This window comes from Penicillium canariense (genome assembly GCF_028826845.1).
Source record: "Penicillium canariense strain IBT 26290 chromosome Unknown utg000004l_segment0_segment0, whole genome shotgun sequence".
Lineage (NCBI taxonomy): Eukaryota > Fungi > Ascomycota > Eurotiomycetes > Eurotiales > Aspergillaceae > Penicillium > Penicillium canariense.
The window spans coordinates 2,039,070-2,051,773 of NW_026622731.1; the positions used below are offsets into that span (position 1 = coordinate 2,039,070).

Genomic DNA, 12,704 nt, shown 5'->3' on the forward strand with positions numbered 1-12,704 from the left:
GATCTCCATCCAGTCACCTCAATCACTCGGCGAAACTGACTTATTCACGGTATCGAAACTACCAACCGGATTCCGACAGCCTCCTTGCTTGTAGTTCAGAATTGGTAAAAGACCAATGTACCTAACACAGGCAGATTTATGGGATGTCTCCGGCAGGAGTGCCTCTCCCATCTCCGGGACAGATTCCCCATTATTATAGGTACGGGGTTTATTTCCAGAAGGCTGTCCGTCGTATATCTCGTCAGGTTAATCAGGATCAAGGCATCAAAGCCCATAAGCTGTTTAGCAGTGATGACTTCGAGATGAAAGCGTACAGGTCTCAGTTGCAGCGGCAGCTTACGAAGTTGAGTGAATCACAAACTTGAATCAAAGGAGAATACCGACTTATCAAATCAAGGAATATTGTGCTATCTTAACTGGCTAGTCAGTTGGCATCAAAACAGGCTACGGGTGAATTATATATCCATTTGTAGCACGTGTTCATCATCATGATGGGATTTGATGATCCGCAATGGTTTCGCATTGCTCTACCCCATTTTCTCTCACATCTCATCACACGGCTCTTCTACCCAACCCCGCTTGCGTTTGAATGGCACCTCCAATAGAGGTCTCCCAGGTCTCTGAGCCATCAAGGGCCCAGTTGGCTCTTGCGCTGGCAATTGTGAAGCAGAAACCCCCAGGAACGGCAGTCAAGGGTAGGCGACCCTCACTTGGGTGCCCATCTCAAAAGCTTCATCAACTCACAAATCATGCAGATTATATTCTACAATTCAGGAAATGCATCAAGCAGGTAGAAGAAAACAGCATTATTGTCTCAAACAAGTTCCTTGATAGCGTGGCCTTCTGGCAGACGGCATACAAGAAGTCTGAGGCGGAGCAAACCAAGCTGCTCAACACCATCTACGAGCTGGAACAACGGAACGAGAGCCTCCTCACTAAACTTCACATGGACCCGACAACAAGCGACAGCAAGAAAATACCAGCAACAAAGCGTAAAGCATTCTGTGAGGTTGTGAACGGCTCCGATGCCAGCAGGAAGAGAGGGAAACGTTCTCCACCAACTACCCAGTCGCAGAAGGACCCTGCTGCGCAAGGGAACGAGATAGAACATGATCAAGGTAACGAAAAGAGTGCAGAATGGGGATTCTAATGGTTTTATTTGGTTGACACATTCACTGACAAGAACCAGGAATTGCATTCACGGGACAGATATTTGCACTTCAGCGAGCCCTACAGAAGCGTCGCAAAAGCAGCCTCCTCGCCATCGATGCCGTTATATTATGCAAAGAGGCAGAAACTGAGCTTCTGAATGCCATTCAAAGGGATATTTTGTTGGCGACACAATCAAAGATCTCCCAGCCACAGCAAACCAAGTGGCCTGGTCTCATCGCTGTCCTGAACGCCGTTGAGCTATCATTCCAGCTCGTCCGCCAGGCCCTACACAAGATCCCTAGCTCTGCGAATGAAAAACAGCACAAAAATCAGATTGTATACTATATGGTGTGTTTGTTCGAGTCTACTATGACCGGACTTACCCAACATTGCACTGCCAGGTCCAAAGAGAAAGACACAGAAAATGGTGTTCCGATCAGCACAAAGACTACACGGCCGAGTGTTAATGGGAGCAACTCAGGTAAGCACTTGCCCAGCGCCAAAGGTGATACAGCAAGCCTTCTCGTTGCAATGCTATGCAAAACTGCCCTTTCATTGGACCTGGCTCGTCAGGATGACCAGGAGGTTATGGAGGGATTCCTCTATATTGTGCTCAACCGGGTTGGAAAGATGCTTGCTCTTTTCGTCTTCAACCGCCTCCAGTTACCATCCGTTGTATGCCCCAAAATGGGAACGCCCGAGGGTCTAGCGGTAATGAGGGAGGAAGCTCTATCGCCGCAACATGCTCAACTTGAAGCAAGGCATCTTATATGCTTTCTCAACAGAGTGCTTAGTGGCGGACCTCTTTGCTCCGATGCTTCCCCTGTGCAAGCCCAGTTTGTTCGAAAGGTGAAGACTCAACTACAGAAGAGCTTACTCAAGGCGGTTTTCGGTGATGCGGATCCTCTGTTCCAAAACGGCTTGGTGCGACCTGCGACTCCGCCTCCCCAGGATCATGACGGACGACGGAGAGATCGACCAGTGTTCTCCGAGTGGTTTACGCAAGAGTTATGGCGCCTGGTTGGCTGGGATTTGTTAGGCTCAACTATTAGCCCTAGCTAGGGGAGCATTCGCGCTTTTCATTGTCGGCCACACTGATTGGATCCCAATGCTTGAGGTTCAGTTGACATTTTTATTACTGGAGATGTGTCAAAATACTGCTGCTATTGAGACAAGTTATGATGTATGATTAACTAAAATCGAGTCATCTATAGCATTTTACTCTATTTCAAGTTGAGAATACGGACAGCGTTACCTCCCAATACTCCAACCACTGCGTCTTGATCCTCACTAAACGACGCACTGATGGCTTTGTAGTTGGTAGTCACACTGGTCCACTTTTCATCTTTTTCATTTAGAGGTGGGAAGAAAGGATGATCGGTACCTGATAAGCGATTAGCATCAACAAAGAGATTCTCGCAAATGGGCAAGGTGTCTTACCGAACAACAGACGATCCGCACTTCCCCCTCCAGCTTCCACTGCTGCTTTCAATCCCGCAGTCCCATACGCCACGGCGTCTAGGTAAATATTGGTTTTCAGCACCTCCCAAATACTCCGCTGCGGCCCAGGAATGTCGCCCCCGTTTACTTGGAAAGTCCGCTCATGAGCGATACAGCTCTCGATTCGCCCAGCAAGGAAGGGAAGCGTGCCACCCGAATGAGCCAGCAAGATTCTGAGCTTGGGGAACCGATCAAAGACCCCACTGAGATACATGCGGGTGATGGCAATGGTAGTTTCAAGCGGAAACCCGAGTGCTAGTGGGAGGACATGTCCATAGCGACGAACAATTTCGGGCCCCCCAAATGCTTCGTCCGGCAGGCCATAGTGCGGGTGCAGGAACAGCATGAGCTGAGTGTCTTGGAGCGCTCCCCATACCACGTCTAACTCGGGGTCATCCAGGCCGTTGCCTCGCCCGGTTGTGCCCATAATTACACCCCGGATATGTGATAGAGCACTGATTCGATGAACCTCATCCGCCACTGCTACCTGCTGGGGTGCTCCAAGCGGCAATGTGCCGAACGCAAAGAGGGGAGGTAGCCTGCCCTTGTGCTCCGTGGCGCCATTGACCTGTGAACAGGTCGACTCCAAGTCATCATTGATCTTCTGCGCCCACTCAGAAGCTTGTTCTTCGCCGATAAAATCCAGCCACGGATTCGCGAGCGAAATGACGCTGCAATCGATGCCATGTTTCTCCATGAAATCGAGCTTGACCTTGATGTCGGAATATGATGAGTCGACCGGCCGACCACGTTGGTCGAGTGGGATGTTTGAGTCATCGTCTGATGAGAGAATGATCAGACGGGGTGGCCCGCCATCGGATGCGTCGTGGATGTAAGGCACCTTATTGCGGGCGCGGAGCATATCAATGTATGAGGGAGGATAGACATGAGTGTGGATATCGACGATCAATGGATCCGACATGTCGAATATTTTTGAGAGGGTTAAGAGTAGTAGGAAATGAGAGAAAACGCGAAGATTTGGAGGCAATGAGAAAACGAGGGGCAAGAAACCAGCAGCTGCAGCTTGTTTGTCTTGCAGGGGAGAGATAAGAAAGTGCCGATGCGGGGGTCGCCAGGATCCTATCGCCTCGAGGTTACCTCACGATAAATCTCCGCTTATCTTTAATCTGGCTATCGTGTACGCTTGTCTCCTTGGCATCCAAAATTACCTAAATAAAATGTCATCCAAATCTTCTTTTTCATTTCATCTCTGGATGTTTATTTCTCGCAATAGCTCTCGGAAACAAGGAACACATTTGGCCCATCGAAGGAACCGAAAACATACAGCCCAGCCCAGGACGAGTAGTAAAGACTGTTAGATACTCGGCTTCGCACATACTTTGCCGGGATACATTATTATATTGACTTGAAACTGCATTAAATGATGCCGTCATACATTAAGCCGTCATCTGTATCAAAGTTCCATCATGATTCCCTATGATGTCGATCAACTGAGAGTAGTGCCTCTCTCGTAGACCTATGTATATTAGCGCATGGCCCAACAGAGCAGGAAAGTAGAGAAGGGGCTGACATTTTGAAATTGACGAAGTCCATTATGCGATTTCCTGGCTTCCAATAACGCTGCCTGCCAGAGTAATGGGCTGCACGTTGGTAAAGTTGGGGATATCGCCGAAGATGGTGGGTGCCGACTCTGACTTAACAGCCGCCGTGCCGGCTTCCTCGCTCTCCCACACAAGGGTGGCCGTAATTAGATACTTGGGAGAGGCACCAGTGATATCGCTGTCGTACTTGGCAACTTTCCAGCTCTTCAGACCGACCGGTCCCCAGAGCTTAGCCACCAGAGGCATATGTGACTGCAGGTAGTAGTCAATGTCGAACTTGGTGTCCGGCTCATTGGGGTAGGCGACCACAGCGGTGTAAGTCATTGTGACGGGTTGAACAGGCGTGCAAGTTTTGAGATAAAGGTGGAATTGGAGGTAACTATGAGTGAGATGTGGGAACTCTAGGAGAAAGAGGGGCAAGTCGTCTTGTTGCTAGAGGATCACCGGCTTATTAATGTCGCCGCGGTGGGGTTTGAAAGTTCGCCCGAGGTCCGTTGGGGGGTGAGATGCCCCGTACACGTGGGTGAACCTCAGGGTCCTGGGTTTTTCTTGAGGAACATATCAATTATTCTGAGAGGAATTTAGGTGACTATACTTCCAATAGTTGGCCGTGAGTCAATCATCTATGACGACCGGCAAGAACCGCCTCATGCCCCCAGCATGTAAGCGGGGGTCTCTGATGCTTCTCATATCTATACTCGGTGATGTCCTTGACGTATGACACCCAACAGAGCCTTTTCGGTACTGCCTACTGCGATAATTCCCGATTCCATGCTAGGGTTTCATAACCGATAGGTGATTCTGTTGAGCGCCGCCTTGAGGCTTGAAGCAGGCGGCCCAGACGGGTAAAACTGCCATATTGCCGCCCGCCTCGTGGGGGCGCGGCGCCTCGAGGGTTCTACTAACGGGATCTGCAGGGTTAAAACTGCCCCCGAAGACTGCCCCAGATGGCCTGGGTTCTAATATACTACCCGCGCCTCCATGCCTCCGTCTGTCGCTTCCACCCACCATGGCGACCGGCACTGACCAACCACGGAGGCGACATCTTGACATGTTGTCTTGGAGTGTGATAGGACTTGTCATCGCTATCGCCTTCGGATCATATTCAATGGTCAGCTTCCCCTGTTCCTGGGCGCTGACTGATAGGCCCGACTCATAGACAGTCCTCCTTGGTGGTGGAGATGCTCGCAAACTCACCATCCTTTCATGGTGGGCTGTGAGCATATTTCGCTTGACTATTGAGCCGAAAGCTTTATGGTTCCTGTACCAATGCCACGTCTCCGAAGGACTGGAACCCCGGGGGCAGCGCGGCTACTGCGTGGGCGAGATCTCGCAGAGATCATATCGCAGTGTTAGAACTGGACACCATCGGTCGGCAGGATGATACCGGATACAGAAACTGGACGTTCCAGATAATTTTCCTCGCAAGTTGAATCTGCATGGCTTTGACGCGCGCCATGTCGGCAACCGACTTCGATTCTGGCTGGCCAGCCATACGCCAGCCCTGGACCCTATAACAGGGAAGGCCCCGATGTTCAGACAGATTCGAGCGTCGAGCTCTTTGATCTGGATCCTAGATCCAGCAAGCTTGTGCACATCAAGACGATATCCAGCGAGGCTCTCTATTCGCCCAATAACCTGGCTGTCGACCCAGATGGAGCAGGGTTTTTGGTGATTAAAGGCGGTCGCATCAGGCTGGGGAATTTCCGCGTGGTCCGTTTCAATTTGGCCACTCCAGAATTGCCTACTGTCGAACAGATACGGGGAAATGTCGGACTGTTGCCAACAGGGGCTTTGATCTTGCCAATGGCATTGTTATGGCCCACGACGGTCTGGCATACATTTCAATGTTGTCGATGGGAACCATGGCAGTCTATAAAATAGCCAGCAATGAAGCTTACTCGAATTGATGTACTTTCGCTGGGGTCGGCCCTGGATTGCCTCTCCGTTGATGCATGAGGAAACATCCTCGTCACTGCATTTACGGACTCTCTCGAACTACAGGAGGTGTCAACGGATCACCAGGCCTCTGTGACGGCGGGGACTGTCCTCATGGTTCAAAAGAAGAATGGCCAGTCGAGGAAACGGGACGAAAAACAGTATATACTCCAGCCGAAGATCGAAGACGAAGCTACTAAGCTCATGTCAACCACCACGATGGCTGTGTTCAGTCCGATCTTTTGTTCCTAGCAAGTGTGTTTTCGCCTGGTATTAGTATTTGTGAGAAGCGATTTTGAAGATGGAAGTCTGCGATTTGTATTCTAAGTTCGTCGGCGGTGCGTTGGGATTGCCGGACCGGTGTCATATCTTTGGGCGATCTTATGTAAATAGTTTCATCCTTATCTCTATTGCATCGCATAGGGGCTGGATTTATCGTGTGAGCGAATACGGTGGAGTTATCAATCACATCCTAAGGTGACAGGCGCCGAGGTCTGAGCACTAGTTGCTGCCAGAGCTTATCTTGCTTTCTTATCATGGGTTCTTATCATGCATCTCATGCTTGGACCAGGGTGCATCTGCACTTCCCCTCTTCATCCCCTCTTCTTCCCCAACTTCACTTCTCCTTTTTCCCCGGAAACCCTCTTGGAAAATTATTGGAGCGATCAAACGAAACATATAAGCCCTTATCTTCCCGACTGCCACGAATGATGGCGGGCGCTTTTCAAGTGACCCAGTCAGTATCTACTGCGGTGGCGAAAGACGACCTCGTGATACCTGTACGCCTCTCCGCCGACCATCTTGTCTACCTTGAGTCATATTCCTCTGATCGGAGTGAAGCTCATTTGACTTCTTTGTAGCTCATCGATTTCGGTACCTTTGTCTCTGGCACGCCGTCCGACAAACATGCCATTGCATTATCTATCACCGACGCATTCAAGACCTCCGGCTTCATCTACCTAAAGGGCCATGGCATCCCACCCTCCGTGGTGACTCGGGTTTTCGCCTCATCTGCTGGCTTCTTCCGTCGACCCCAGAGTCAAAAGGACAGTCTGGGCTGGTCCACCCCCCAGTCGAACCGTGGCTACGTCGCGAAAGGGCGCGAGAAGCTGGCTACTCTCGAAGAGACTGAGGAAGTGGATACGTTGCGGGGATCGGCCCCTGATATTAAAGAGACGATGGAGATTGGCCGAGAGGGAGTCGATGGCCTGCCTAATCAATGGCCAGATCATCTCGATGACGAAGGGAAGGACTTTAAGGAGACAATGCTTGCCTTTTTTGGCATGTGCAAAGAGCTGCATAGGCAGGTCATGAGTGCTATTGCCCTGGGGATGAACCTGCCTGAGCACTTCTTCGATGAATTTGTGAATGAGGGGGACAATAATCTCCGCCTATTGCACTACCCTCCCGTTCGGAAAGATGTCTTCAAGCAGAACCGGAACCAAGTTCGTGCCGGTGAACACAGCGATTACGGGTCCGTCACGCTGCTCTTCCAGGATCAGCATGGTGGTCTGCAGGTGCGCAGTCCCAAGGGGACTTTCGTGGATGCGACGCCCATCCCTGATACCATTGTCGTTAATGCCGGTGATCTCCTGGCCCGATGGTCCAATGATACCATCAAGAGCACCCGGCATCGGGTCATTGAGCCGCCGAAGCCAGAGGGACAGGACTCGACTGATTCATCGGAGACCTATCCTGCCCGATATAGCATTGCCTACTTTTGCAATCCAAATAATAACAAAGTGATTGAGGCGCTGCCAGGGACGTATGGCGAAGAAATCAACGTGACCAAGAAATATGCCGATATCACTGCAGGCGACTATTTGGTCCAGCGACTGACAGCGACCTACTGATCAGGAAGCCCCATTAATGGTGGAATGCTTCATGCCTCTCTCTCTCTTTTTCGTTTGCTACTCATAACCGTCTTATTGCGGTGGGCGTCATCATCTTAGCAACATTTACAATGTCCCATTCATGCAATCTCAATCATCTATTCCAAACTCTCCGCTCGAAAGATGAAGCTGTACACCAAAGAAGGGATATAAGAATCATCCCCAGACCTTCACATGGGTCAACTCTCAGTAAGTATTCGGCACCGAGCCAATCCGACCACCATCCGTGAGCATCATGGTGCCATTAAGATAGCCGCCCGAGGTGCTCACCATCCAAAGGATCAAACCCGCAATATCTTCCGAGCTACCACCACGGGTAAGCGGGATCATTTCCCTTGGGAATGAGCCGTCTGAAATGCCGCTACCTTGAATGCCACCATCGGCGAATAAATTTTCGGCCATCTCGGAGTGATACAGTCCAGGCGCGATACCATTGACCCGGATGTCATACGGCGACAGATTAGTTGAGAGCGATTTGATAAGATGCGTGACGGCGGCCTTGGAGACATTGTATGCATAGCTGAACGGCACCTTGCGGTTGAACCCCGCAATAGAGCTGGTGATGACAACCTGGGCGGTGGGGGGCGAGAGCACACCAATCTGCGGTGCCGGCCGTCTCTGGTTAGCTGCCTCCAGCAAGGGCAAAAAGGCCAGGACAGTGTAGTATGAGCCGGTGACGTTGACATCCATGACCTTTGTAAATTCCGCCATCGGGATGTTGAACAGTTCCTCGCGGACTTCTGCCAGGGACGGTAGACTCCCGTCTGCCTTGGGCGGCGGTGGGCGCATAAGCGGACCCAAGATGCCGCCGTTGGCAAACAAAACGTCGACGTGGGTTGTCTGTGCCGCGACAGCCTGATATGCCGCTTCCAAAGACTCTTTCGATGTAATATCGCATTTGATCGGGATGATGAGGCCGTCTTGGGCTAAAGCGGCGGTATCGCGGAGAGCATCTTCACGGCGACCGAGGACAAAGATCTTGGAGGCACCGTTGATGGCGAGAGCGCGGGCCATGGTCCGGCCCAGACCTAGTGATGCAGAGTCTGTATTAGCGTACATGCCCCCCTAGCCCGCTGCTTGACCCTATGGGATTTATCTTTACCGCTGCCGCCGCCGGTGATGACCGCCACTCGGCCCTGGACCGAGAACAGATTCGAGGCTTGAAGATTCGACATGATTGCTGAGATGGAGAGCGTGCTGAACGTCGAAGGTCACTGCACGACCGAGGTTATATATGCCCCGCGCAACACCGCCATGCCCCACCATTGATCGGCACGGGGCCGATCTGCCGCGGTAGCATTGTCTTTCCGAATTGCAATGGCACGGAATAACGCCGCGAGGCGATTCTTGCTTTAAAAAAGCGCAGAACGGCTAATATAAGTTTGTCATGTACGCTGAAGATGGCCCTGATTACAGTATTACGCGCACACACTCTCTAGCGCGGCCAAGGTTCGACACTGCAGGAATGCAGCATTCTCGCGAAATGAGCCTAGGAGCTGAAAGACAGGGACAAGACGCTGCATTCGCAATGAAGGCCTCCCCGGCGCTAAATAACGAGTCTCCGCAGCCAAGAGACCCTGACATAGAGGGGACTGTGCACAAGTGACGTGGGCATGGGCCCGTCTGGTCCCGACTAACTCAACTGCACGGCGAGAAGACCGATGGCAAGCGCACGTACTTGCAAAATCTCTCCCATGCTCATTTACCCTGTGTATGACTGAGAATAGGGTGATCCGGGGCATCCGAGGGCGGAGATGACTTCCCTCTCGACGCTTCTTCCCTGTGCGGGTAAAATCGCGGATGACTTCGTCATCACTGACCCACTATGAACGATTCACTCTGCTTCCACAACGCATAACTTGTTTGGAAGAACCATGATCGGATGCAACTGAGGGCCTGGATACTAAATTTAGTGCACAGCCTGGTATTGGTATATTGGTATTACATGCTGAATTCATGCGTGCTCATTAATTGCCGAACCCTGCACCCAACACTGATTAGTACATTCGGCCCGCCTAAGACTCGAGCCTGTCAAATAAACTTCGTCCCGATGTACGGACCATCCCGCAGGTTTTGAAGAGTCCATTCTACTCATACCACCCTCTAAGGTCCCACCCTGGTGGAGTCTAATGTATGACAGCATAGCGGGCACTACCTGCTGCTTGACCAATCGTGCAAAGACTTGTTGCTGCAAGCATCGAAGATTAATGGAGGAATATAAGAAACCGAAACCTTAACGGCCTGGCCGACGCGGCCTTCAACCGGTTGGGAGTGCATTCCGCTCTAACCTCGTCATTACCTGGCGCTGACCTCAATTGTCATCGCTGTGCCCCTTCGCCATCTAGCAACGGAGCGACGCATTGGGTATCCAGGCAATAGGTCGTTGACTTCATGGGTGCCGGACCGGTGCGCCATTCGACTCATTGGCGCCTGATCCACATCATGATGTGCTCAATGGAGCATAGTGGCTGCTTTTGTACCTTGCTGTGTCGCGCGTTCGAGCTCGTCGAACCAGGATTGCTTGGGTCAATCGTCACCAGTGTCAATATATGGCTCATGGCTGACGTATCCCGCGTTTAGGTTGGGTTTCTAGGGCCATATATGTCCTTTTGATAGTGGCCGCCCTTTTCCGAGACCCTGGTTGCTACACCTCCCCTGCATACACGCTGTTCTATCTGCAGCCTGCGAGACGCCGAATTGCCTGGGAGAAGATTTGACGAAGTGTCTGCGGTTATGATGTGGAACTCTTTCCTCTTCTTGAGCGTGTTGGGCGCTGTGCCTTTGAGCTCTGCCATTCCGAATGGGATTGTAATTGCTCGCCAAACCTCTGCATCCTCCGTCTCCGTTTCGGGCCCGCCTCTGCGAAGCCATCCATCTTCTCAGTCGCACACTCCTTTTAGTGGAACACCGTCGACTACTGGTGCATTGACTGCCTCCTCGATCGGATCTGGCATCTCCAGCGCTGGTGTACCTCCAGGAGCTACCACTTATCCAAGTGATGGCAAGCTTCATAACGCCGAGCCAGCCCCATATGTTCCTGCAGGAGGGGTAGGCACCAACGGATCAACTCCTGTCTATAATGCTAGGAGTGACTTCGACTATGAATCCTTGGTCAGTAGAAGGTCCACGTTGAACTAGAGGATTGCACTGGTACTAACTGCAAATTGGCAGGCCTTGGCTCTGTACCAGGAATGGATTGAGCTAGACTTGTTCCAGGACGGATTGAAGCGCTTCTCCGCAAGCGACTTCCAAGCTGCTGGTCTTAGCTCTGCAGACCGAGACCTAATTGCATTCATGGCCGAACAGGAGGTTGGCCACGCAACTATGATCAGCAACATTCTCGGCGCCCAGGCGCCACAACAGTGCTCGTACAACTACCCGTACACCAATGTCAACGAGTTCATCGATTTCTGCCAGAAAGTGACTCGATTTGGCGAGGCTGGTGTGTACGGCTTCCTGGCCCATCTCGACTCCCGCGAGGCAGCCACTCTGTTGACGCAGTCCATCACCACCGAGGCGCGTCAGCAGCTGATCTTCCGGCAGTTCGAAGGTCTCTTCCCCATGCCTGAGTGGTTTGAGGTCGGCATCCCGCAGTCCTGGGCCTGGACCTTACTGGCGCCGTACATTAGCTCCTGCCCCAGTAATCAGACTCGTCTGGTATGGCAGAACTTCCCTGCCCTGCGAATCCTCAACCAGCCTAGCGTGTCCAGCGCTGGCAGCACCGGCAATAGCTCTGGCCTCAACAACACCATCAGCCCCGGCACCAACGTCGTGAAATCACCCAACGGCTCGAACTCCAGCTCCGGTTCTGGTAGCGGTGGTGGTGCCCTTGTCACCAGCGAGACCGCGGCGCTCTCGTTCCCCGGCCGCCAGGTGGCCCTGCAGTGGGAGAGCGCGGGCAAGGCCGTCGGTCCGAACGACAGCTATATTACCACCACCCAAGCCAAGTCCGCAAAATACGTTGTCTGGGTCTCGCAGTTGAATGTGACATATACACCGTTGCGCGTCCTGAATAACACTAATAGCACCGGCCTCGGCTATGGCTACACGATCCAGCCGAATCTGGAGACCTATCAGGGTAACCCGGCGATCAATGGCACCATGTTTATCGCTATCACCGACAGCAACCCGGTCCTGACCCCCTTCAACCTGAGCTTGATTAATCCGCACGTCGTTGCTGGCCCTGCCATTTACCAGGCTGGTTAAAGTTGAGATCTCGGCACAAGGAAACGTGGAACGACGGACCGTCGCAAGGGCCGGAATGTAATTTAATGGCAGCGGATTGGGGAGAATAAGCTGATTAAGAGAGCGAGACGGTGTTCACGAATATGAATCATTCAATTACTCTACTCTACTGTGATGATGTTCCAGTAAATAGACTTGGAAGGCAGTTTCACTAAACGTGCGGATTCACGATGGTGCAAAAATAGCCCCATGCGTTGGGTTAGCGCTGCGGGAGGGGCTGAGCTGAGTTCACATCCCCACTTGAATTTCGACCTCCCCCAGCGCTGATGCAATGGAGCCTCTGCCTTCCATAACGTCCGCATTTTTCCAACTCGTAAGGGGTTGTGCTGGTCGGCAGGTATTGCAAAGACTCCAGAATATTTCAACACTATGGAGCCTAGTCGGAGACTACGGATATCGACGATCGGCCTCCTAA

At 51.9% G+C, this 12,704-nt stretch overlaps 6 protein-coding genes across 6 annotated transcripts; 3 read left to right on the forward strand and 3 right to left on the reverse strand.

Annotated features, from left to right (window-relative positions):
* Nucleotides 1-589: 589 nt before the first annotated feature.
* Nucleotides 590-2,214, forward strand: N7482_007063 (uncharacterized protein; the record flags this gene model as incomplete). Its single annotated transcript, XM_056689188.1, has 3 exons — nucleotides 590-695; nucleotides 756-1,118; nucleotides 1,190-2,214. 3 exons carry the CDS (start codon nucleotides 590-592, stop codon nucleotides 2,212-2,214), a joined length of 1,494 nt encoding a protein of 497 aa, XP_056541617.1.
* A 161-nt stretch (nucleotides 2,215-2,375) lies between these two features.
* On the reverse strand, nucleotides 2,376-3,574 carry N7482_007064 (amidohydrolase family protein; the record flags this gene model as incomplete). Its single annotated transcript, XM_056689189.1, has 2 exons — nucleotides 2,376-2,536; nucleotides 2,593-3,574. The coding sequence occupies 2 exons, from the start codon at nucleotides 3,572-3,574 to the stop codon at nucleotides 2,376-2,378; spliced, it is 1,143 nt and encodes a 380-aa protein (XP_056541618.1).
* Nucleotides 3,575-4,205: 631 nt separating this feature from the next.
* N7482_007065 (uncharacterized protein) lies at nucleotides 4,206-4,538 on the reverse strand (the record flags this gene model as incomplete). Its single annotated transcript, XM_056689190.1, has 1 exon — nucleotides 4,206-4,538. The coding sequence occupies one exon, from the start codon at nucleotides 4,536-4,538 to the stop codon at nucleotides 4,206-4,208; it is 333 nt and encodes a 110-aa protein (XP_056541619.1).
* Nucleotides 4,539-6,862: 2,324 nt separating this feature from the next.
* N7482_007066 (isopenicillin N synthase family dioxygenase) lies at nucleotides 6,863-8,005 on the forward strand (the record flags this gene model as incomplete). The annotated part of the gene is made up of 2 exons (XM_056689191.1): nucleotides 6,863-6,931; nucleotides 7,013-8,005. The coding sequence occupies 2 exons, from the start codon at nucleotides 6,863-6,865 to the stop codon at nucleotides 8,003-8,005; spliced, it is 1,062 nt and encodes a 353-aa protein (XP_056541620.1).
* A 225-nt stretch (nucleotides 8,006-8,230) lies between these two features.
* N7482_007067 (SDR family NAD(P)-dependent oxidoreductase) lies at nucleotides 8,231-9,219 on the reverse strand (the record flags this gene model as incomplete). Its single annotated transcript, XM_056689192.1, has 2 exons — nucleotides 8,231-9,072; nucleotides 9,147-9,219. 2 exons carry the CDS (start codon nucleotides 9,217-9,219, stop codon nucleotides 8,231-8,233), a joined length of 915 nt encoding a protein of 304 aa, XP_056541621.1.
* A 1,558-nt stretch (nucleotides 9,220-10,777) lies between these two features.
* On the forward strand, nucleotides 10,778-12,250 carry N7482_007068 (ferritin-like domain-containing protein; the record flags this gene model as incomplete). Its single annotated transcript, XM_056689193.1, has 2 exons — nucleotides 10,778-11,155; nucleotides 11,216-12,250. 2 exons carry the CDS (start codon nucleotides 10,778-10,780, stop codon nucleotides 12,248-12,250), a joined length of 1,413 nt encoding a protein of 470 aa, XP_056541622.1.
* Between the last annotated feature and the right edge of the window lie 454 nt (nucleotides 12,251-12,704).